The sequence below is a fragment of the Triticum aestivum genome, chromosome 7D (assembly GCF_018294505.1).
Source record: "Triticum aestivum cultivar Chinese Spring chromosome 7D, IWGSC CS RefSeq v2.1, whole genome shotgun sequence".
Taxonomy (NCBI): domain Eukaryota; kingdom Viridiplantae; phylum Streptophyta; class Magnoliopsida; order Poales; family Poaceae; genus Triticum; species Triticum aestivum.
In genome coordinates, this window is record NC_057814.1 from 642392793 (window position 1) to 642401806 (window position 9014).

Genomic DNA, 9014 nt, shown 5'->3' on the forward strand with positions numbered 1-9014 from the left:
TAGCAACATGCACTAGGAAAGTACAGAATTTATCCGGTCATCAAATGAAATTATAATCTGGTGGAGAGGGATACGAGAAGGAAGGTCGGTTGAGATTACAGATATTTTCTCTAACACTAATTGCTTCCTTTATCACAAAAGCTTACTACTGCCAACAATATAAGATACACGGCACTCCTCTTTACCTGATATATACGACAACGCAGATTTGGTTGGCCATTTCATTGCCATGAAGGGCCTGCGTAGCATCCACGCATCCACATAATCAATCATATATTAGTGGTGTAGAGAAGCTAGCTTGTCCAAATCAGACATGTCATCGGATGAATGAACCACCAAAGTAATAATTACATCAGAGGCATTCAATCAATACTCAATAGGGAATATCAGCATGTTGTTAATAGGTATATCGATCAACTTTGTTTCATTCCAAGAAATCAAATACAATCACCAAGGGATTAAATGATATCAAGTAAGCATTAGTTAACCATTTGAAAATTTGATTTTCCACTATTACTCATTTGATACTTGATTTGTTATCTCCCAAGGATGGAAATACTACATTGAATGATAACCCCAAAAAGAGAGACTCCTACAATATGAGGACCTAAGGGAAAGCACCTGGCGCATAGAAACTCTTGAAACAATGATAGTGAGTAACATTCCAACTTCCAAAAAGTCTCCTGCATTGCATCGACTTAAGTTGAACCATGTAGACGTCGTGTTTCACGTATAAAATTATTCCATCAGTATCCTCATCATATCCTAGTATAAATTTCACCCATGGCTCCTCTCCTTCAATCCGTGGTCGGAGCTCAGGAATGTTATGTGTTCCAATGGTCTTCCACATAACCCAAGTGGCAACACCATTGCTATTGACCTTCCTCTGCCACATTTGAATATCATGGTAACGGCGAGACAACATGGCAATACCAACAGTGCCATCCTTTGCCGGGATGATCTGATGGCCGAGGGGAATATCCGTTCCAGGAGGTCCCTCAAGCACATCTAGGCTCTGCCTATCCAAATCAAATTCAAGTATACCATCGTTGGCATGCATAAGTGGCCAATAAAACGCATTGCCAACAAGAGTGCTAAGATAACCACCAGAGTAGATCGGACATGGAGCCTTTGCAGAGATGATATCGCCCCATGTATCAGACTCGGAGGAATAAACAGAGGCGAGAGGTGGACTGTCATTATGGCACGTAACCAGCAAGACCACCTTGAGAGGGGTGGAGTGGCAAGCGCCATGAACGTGGCCCTTGTTCTGTGCAGCACAGAGCACCGTCCCCTTGACGTAGCCAATCATAAACTCGGGCGGAATCGGCACATGACGCCGGTCGCCGGTGATGGGGTCACACACAAGGACCTCTGCACGCATCCAGTGTAAGACGAGGACGCGGCCATAGCGGCACCCAAGAAGTTGGGCTTGGGGCCCCACGTAGGCGTGTCGTGGATTCGCAGGTCGAAGCGCTTAGGAGGCATGCGGTTCGGAGCAGCAAGGATGGGAGTGAACTCCAGCTGATCTCCATGATGGAACTGGAAGACACCGAGGAGGGGTGGAAGAGAGAGAGAAAAAACATACTACGTACTAAAGACCCTCTGCCTTTAACATTTGCAGATTGCGAGCAGGGATATTTGTTAGGTTGTACTTCTTCCTTGGTGTTCCTTGACTTGGTCCCGTGAGCCAGACGGAAGATGGAATCTACATCACAAAATTTATAAAGCAAACTAAGTGAAGATAGCAACCTGGTGGCTACAAAAATAAAAATAAAAAGCTGGAGCACTTACCTGCTAACTGTCGCAGTCGTACCCTGCTTCTCCCCATGCATTGATGGGACTATCATGAGATCTTTTCTTGTAAGCGGTAGACTCATATCCTTTCTTCCTTAATTCATTATTCCATGAAAATGGATTATTCCATGAATTCCTCAAACACCTTCATCATCTCAACTTTCACAGTCACTCTAGATGTACTACTGCCAACTTTCTTCTTACCAAAATACTAGCAATAATGGACACATTAAGATGACTTATCCATAATGCACTAAACACTGGCAGCTGCTACTGTCCAAGTTTGCAGAGTCATACACGACTCGCTGCCATTATATACGTTTGCAGAATCTTCCTTGAGGTTACAGCAGCATACAAAGGATACTAATAGTCTTCAAAGGATATATGTGTGTGTATAATCAGGCTCAGATAATCGGAAGGAACGGAAATGTAGGAAGGAGCACCTGAGCCAACATACCTCCAGCTCCAGGCTTGAACAATAATCTGCAGGCCAACAAGCCCTGACGCCCTTCTCATCTGCTATTTCGCTTTCTGAGCCTACTCCTCCATGACAATCACGTTTGTCATTTGAACTGCACAGCCACGTTACCATGACATATCCTGAACGCACTTCACAATTGAATGTTTGCAAATCCTTCCTTGAGGTTACAGTAGCCAACTCAAGGATAGACATCACAAATAGTCCTCTCCTCATACAGTTATAGTATTGTTTACTCAACCCATAAAAGCTTCAGGTTACAGAAAGGCAACTGGAATAATACAAATCACAAACACTCCGTCTCCATGAAGGCATGAAGATTCATTATTAATCGTTTTATCAATCACAAAAGCTTACTGTCACAAAAGCTTATTAAAAATTGTCTTGGCCACATATATGGCAGCGAATACAAATTGTCAGTCCATCTTTTAATTCATGTTTTTGCAGCATCGCTTCACTTTAGCCGTCGTACACAATTCTGAATTCCTGTACTATACCCACTTGCCAAGGTACACAATTCTGAATTCCAGACGTACTGTCATCTCCCCACTCTGTTACGCTCTGCTCTTCTCTTCCTTCTCCAAGCAGCGCAGCGCAGAGCAGAGCAACCAACACAATAGCTACCATGACTTATCCCAACAGCTGCTACAACTAAATCAACCATGATCAAACACCCGTGTCCCTGCCATTCTGTTTGCAGATTCTTCAACTGAAAGAATATAAACCACAAATAGATTTTACATATACCACATGCAGCTACATTATTATTACTAGTTGATAGTTGCTTCCTCAACCGCATAAAAGCTTTGCAACATCACTTCAGCCTTTGGCCTTTGGTGCACTTCTTACAAGCCCTCTAGTTGTCTTTCTCAAATACATATGACAATGACACATAATTTGGTGCCTTTGGCTCCAGTATCATGGGCCTTCTCCTTTCCTCGATCCGATGTTTGTCGTCGCTGTGCTTGCTATTCCTTGTTTTCATCTCCTAGAACCGATGAAACTACCTCTGCAGCTTCCCTTTTCGTCGCCGTTGCGTCGACTAAGCAAGCATAATAAAGATGTAATTAATACAAGGGAATTACAGATGAAATAAATAGATGAAGCTAGCGCTCAAACAAACACATCAAGAGTTGTGTCAATTTACCTCCAGATCCGGTCAAGTGCTGGGACAGTATATCCCTCACCCTAACAGCATCCTCATCTGCTACCTGCCGCACTTGCTCAATGTGATTCTCCTCCTCCATGCCCACAACATCCTCCTCCTCTATCTCCTCCATGTCTATCACTATATTATGCAAGATGCAACACACATCGATTGTTTCCATAACTGGGAATGAACTGACAGCTCTGTCCAGGATCTTCCAATTGTCTTTCAACCTCGCCAATGCAGCCAGTGTGAGGGTTGATGCTGAAGAGTGTCTCCTGTTGAACTCCGCTTGATAAGGAGGAACATCTGCAGAGAGGAGGTCCTTGTCTTCCATCGAGTAAGGTGTGAGAAGCCAGGGGAGAAGCGGGTATCCTGCATCACCAATGATGTATTCCCCAACTTCCAAGCCATCTGATAACATGAGCTTACTGCCATTCAGCATAGTACCCTCCTGGCAGGACTTGAAGAGCGAAGAGTCATGCAAGACGCTCAACTGGTTTTGTGATCCAAAGTGAGTGCCAGTGAATTTCATATCTGGATCAATGACTAGCATAAGCTTATCGTCATTCTGCTCATCACCAGGTTCATGGTTTTGTGATCCAAACGTGATGTGGGTTGTATGTACAACACCACAGCAGTTTGGCAGGCCGTGAATCTTGTCAAACATGCGCTTGATCTTTTCCATTTCAGCATCTGCCCAACATATGTGATAGAATGCTCGCTCCCACATAGCCTCAACAAACCTTTGAGTTATCACCGAGACAGTTGACTCGCTGACACTAAGAGAGGATCCTACGATCTGTGATGGCTCACCAGAGTTCAGTACACTCAGAGCAATGGCTACTCCATCTTGCAAAGACATCACCTTCCCGTCAACAAAGGTGTGACCCCTTGTCATCATATCTTCAAAAAATGGGATCCTCACCAAGCTGCAGATATAACTGAAGGTGCTTCTTCTCATTCTGTACAGAGACTCAAATCCTTGTTGGTCCACCATACAAGATGATAAGGGTTCTGCATGGCAAAAAAAATACAAAACTGGTTACATGATAGTTAGCAACATGCACTAGGAAGGTACAAAATATATCCGGTCATCAAATGACCTTATAAACGGGAAGATCAGAGTGTTCAAACAAATTAAGACAAAGCTTGTACGTATGTTTGACTTTCTGTACCTTCAAATATGGTAGAGCTGCTAATATTGGAATCAAACTTGTAGTTGTCTCCTCTCGTGTACAAAACATACCATTTTCTTTGGTTGTCTCCATCACCTGCATATGCCTTGACATGCTCCACTTGGTTGAACTTGTCCCACTCAGTGCCAGATTGCCCCGCGGCTACCACAGAGAGCAACCATAGCCTGCAGAATAACAACAAATGCCTTGCCTTTATGACTCGCATGTACTCTGGGAGTTTTTCCATGGTGTAATCCTCCAGGATCAGCCACTCGAGTGAAGCGATATGCTCCAGCACCTTCAACTTTGGGCAGTTCCGAATGGTAAGCTTCAGCATATTGGGGAGATTGGTGATCCTCTCTAGGTCAGGGCATCCGTTCACTTTAAGCTCAACAACAGAAAGAAAGCTCTCAATGTAGCTGAGGTTCATGACACGTTTGAGAAATAATATTTTCAAAGAGCTTGCATTGGAGACAAGGCCTCGAGGGATATGCCTCAGTCTGCAATAACTGAGCACAAACTTCTCCAAACGACGCATGGCTTGTACTTGCTCCTCCCACTCCCACTCCTCCCATTCCACCATGGCGTTTAACTTCAATTCATTTAACCTCGGAAATGAAGCTACCGCCGCCTGCACGAATCCAGTCCCCACATGTTTGATGCATGGAGCACGAGAGACCTGTATAAACTGCAGAATGGGGAACTGGCACAACCCATTGGGAAGTTGCGTGCAACAAGCCAGATTATGAAAAAATATAGTCTTCAGGTTGTTGAGGGGCACCATTGATGTGGACATCATCCAACTCGGGAGTTGCTGGCCAAAATAGCCTGTGATTTCAAGATATTCTACACCAAGTGGAGGGCAGAGCTTATCGAGAACCTTCTCAATTCGTTGTTGCTCTTCCTCGGAAACACCTTCCTTCTCTTTGAGAGACCCATCATCTGCCAGTTTACTGGTGCAGTCTAGGAGTAGCATGATAAGATGCGTCTTCTCGCCGAGCCTGGCATTAGCAGCAAATGAGGCAGCAGATACATTCTCCAATTGAACTAATCCAAGAAACCTGAGTTGGGAAAGAGACCCCAACTCGTCCAAACTGCACCAATCACCATCCATGTGCGCTCGAAACATACTTAGTTTCCTCATATTTGTCAGACCACTGAACCCCCTAGGTACCATACTTGCTTTGGGAAGTGAAAGTAACCTTAGCTGGTCAAGCTTCACAATGCTATCAGGAAGATTCACCAATTTTGCACATCCACCAAGGTCAAGGAATTGCAATAGTTTCATCTTGCCAATGTTTCCTGGAAGTACAGATACATCAGCATTTACTAGTGTTAGATACCTCAGGTGCTTGAGTTGATGCAACGATTCAAGCAATATGGACATATCTGCAGATTTCATATGCAGAGTCCGCAAACTAGAAAAAGTAGCCAACGAATCACCAGGCTTCATCTTAATCTGGATAGTTGAGATCAATGTTCTCACTGATTTTTGCGCCTGTAGACATTTCCAATTAATTTCACCTGATTGTGATTGGTTAGTTTCTATGGACAACCGCAGAAAGTTTTGTGAATTAAGTTCAGCAAGAATATCATTGTCTCCATCTTTAGCTATGAGTGCTTCATCTTTAGTCATATACTGAGCAAATGAGCGGACAACATCATGCATGCTGCAAACCCATAGATCAGCATACGATTTATTGGGCTCTATGAGGTTCCTAGATACCAACTCCTTGTAGTAAATTTTTCCCAATTCTTCTAAATCATTAGAATTTCCGTGAATAAATCCTTCACTAATCCACATTGCAACAACTTCATCCATAGTAAAATTTCTACTTTTAGGGAGAAGAGAGTAGTACAGAAAGCATTGCTTCAGGTAAGAAGGCATATATTCATAGCTTATGTATACTGTGTGGTCGAGCTCATTGGGCATTTTAGTTGTTGACCATTTAGAATCATCCAAAACCTGCTGCCAGTCACGCCGGAGCCCCCCTCTTTCACGCAAGAGTCCTCCCATTACTTTAACAGCAACTGGTAAACAACCACATTTCTGTATAATTTTCAGTCCGATATCCATTAGCGTATTGATGTGGTCTTCATCTATCTCACTTGAGCGTACCTGCGAACATATCATGGAAGGGACCGCTAAAGTTAAGTAACTATGTACCAAGATCCTCTAAGGCGCTCAGTTTTACCTCTTAAGAAGACTAGTTGATGTATCTATCCATTTGTCAAGGTAAATACTCAAAGTACAGAAAGTACATGTCAAAGAGAAATGGTATTAATGTATTTACTTATCTTTCTCCTACATACCAAAGATTTGTGCAATGGCTTTCAAATATAACATACATACTTTATGCCTAGCCCTACAAAATTACTGACAACTTCTTACCTCCAAGAGGCAATAGTACATACATGTCTCTGAATTTACACGTAATTAATGGCTCATTTTAATTTGGCAGCATCCTAACATTTCTCTTAATTAACTACATAGTACTGGTAATAAGTAGATGGAGATAATGAAAGAGATTTAGCATTTAATTAAGTACAGACCTGCTTCTTGAGCAATGACCAAGCGTCATCGGGTGCTAATGTGTCGACGTGGTGGTAGGGCTGTATAGCTGTCACCCCTTGGGCAACGCGTCCTTCTCTAGTTGTGATGAGGACACGGCTGCCTGAAGCAGCAGCATTGGCAAAGGGTATTTTTAGCACACCCTCCCAAGCTCCTTTGTCCCACACATCATCCATTATCAGGAAGGTCTTGTGGTCCTTCAAGGCCTGCATTAGGGCTCGATGAAGCGCGTCCTTTGCATTTCCAGCTAGTTGGGCGTTTCCATCGGCACAGATGATGGTTCTTTTAAGCAACTCAACCTCACTGAAGTTTTGGTTGACGCTCAACCATATCTTTTTGCTGAACCCGCCCTGGATTGCCTCGTCATTGAAGACCTTCTGGGCAAGAGTGGTCTTGCCAACCCCACCGACACCTACGATGGCGAACACCATGATGTCATCATTGACCTCCTTTCCCTTTTGCATAATCAGAGCCACTAGTGCTTTTGTATCTTCTTCAATCTTGTCTCCAACCACAGCTGACCGGTCAAAGTCCCCTACCGTCTCCCGGCTAGGATTACCCTGACGAGAGGCATGGGCATTGCTGCTATGACAATCCTCATAGGACCCAAGATTGATGAAGTTGAAAGCAGCGCTGCGCTGCTTGATGCTATCAAGCCTCTGGTTGAGCGCCTTGATGCGGGTGCCGATCTCACGAGCATGGAAGGGATTCCGCATGCAAAAGAGTAAGGGATTGCAACACCCATCATCTGTGGAGGAAGACCCACGCTCCAGTGCCTTGAGTTGGCAGAGGTCGAGGATGTCAGCAGCTTCGTACATGGCACGCTTGAGCTGCCCCACCCAGACTCGGACGGTCTCGTCGCTGATATTCCTCCTATCAGCGTCAGCGAGGAAGTTCTTGAGGTCTTGAAGCTTGTCGCCCAACTTGTCGATCTCGCCTGAGACACCCAGCATCGTTCCGAGCTCATCTTGTACCACCTGCTTGAGGTAGTCCCCGATGTAGGATGCAAACGCATCCAACACCATCGCCATTGGTCAACTTGCTGGCCTTCCGCTGTGATAACAATTAGAGGCAATTGAAGTGAGTTTTAAGTAGCAGACAGAGACAAGGAAATAAAACTTGAACACTAACTAACTACCTCAAGCAGAGCACTACGTCACCAACCTCTGAGATTGATGGGATGCACTGCACGGCACAGCAGTCGGTGGTGACAAATATCAGCGGATGGCAGCGGCGACCGGGGCAAGCAAAGCAAAGCGGAGCATCACATTCCCATCGATGGAGCAAGCAAAGCAAAGCAAAGCAGCTTCTTTTCCTTTTCCATGGAGGAGTAGATTATTTGACAAAGCAAAGCAGCTGAGCTGAAGAGGGTATCGAATTGGATTGGACTTAACTTTTCCTTGATGCCAATATATGCTTTTTCCTCGTGTGCACGCCAAATGACAGCGGCCCCGCCCGGTCGCCGGCGCTGGGCTGCTCCTCTGACATTTTAAGACTTGTATATTTCGCATATTAAATTTTTACATTCTTGAAACGTAGCAGTTTAATGTATTTGAAAATTAAAATCGTTACAAATCAAGTCACCCAAGTAGCTAGGATCCAAACACGTCCAGAACCATCGCCATTGTATTGTATAACCACTTTGATGTGATAATAAAGAAAAGGTGAAACTTAAGTAGGCGGGACTTAATTAGTTACCACTAAGTGTAATTAGAGAGACACGAATATTAAACTCCATCGAATTACCTCACCAACCTTTGAGATGGACGGGATACGCTCTTGTGTATTCATGCCAGGAGGACATTCAACTCAATCATGCTGCACCAAGAAAGAAATTTAAAA

The 9014-nt window shown here is 44.1% G+C and overlaps 1 protein-coding gene across 2 annotated transcripts; it reads right to left on the bottom strand.

The window, feature by feature from the left end:
* Positions 1 to 2634: 2634 nt before the first annotated feature.
* LOC123169377 (disease resistance RPP13-like protein 4) lies at positions 2635 to 8632 on the bottom strand. 2 transcript variants are annotated; one of them, XM_044587214.1, is made up of 5 exons: positions 8337 to 8632; positions 7154 to 8225; positions 4601 to 6719; positions 3423 to 4439; positions 2635 to 3317 (listed from the first exon to the last, which is right to left on the bottom strand). In XM_044587214.1, exons 2-5 carry the CDS (start codon positions 8201 to 8203, stop codon positions 3244 to 3246), a joined length of 4260 nt encoding a protein of 1419 aa, XP_044443149.1. In that variant the 5' UTR covers positions 8204 to 8225; positions 8337 to 8632; the 3' UTR covers positions 2635 to 3243. The 2 variants fall into 2 exon arrangements, with proteins under 2 accessions (XP_044443149.1, XP_044443148.1); XM_044587213.1 differs by having other exon boundaries at positions 8311 to 8632.
* Positions 8633 to 9014: the final 382 nt, after the last annotated feature.

What these genes read in the sequence shown, in the direction of transcription:
- LOC123169377 (XM_044587214.1), bottom strand. Translation starts at nt 8,203, where the DNA reads ATGGCGATGGTGTTGGATGCGTTTGCATCCTACATCGGGGACTACCTC. An exon ending in GGTCATTGCTCAAGAAGCAG is followed by an intron (nt 6,720 to 7,153) that starts GTCTGTACTTAA and finishes ATATGTTCGCAG; the next exon opens with GTACGCTCAAGTGAGATAGA. An exon ending in CAGCTCTACCATATTTGAAG is followed by an intron (nt 4,440 to 4,600) that starts GTACAGAAAGTC and finishes TTTGCCATGCAG; the next exon opens with AACCCTTATCATCTTGTATG.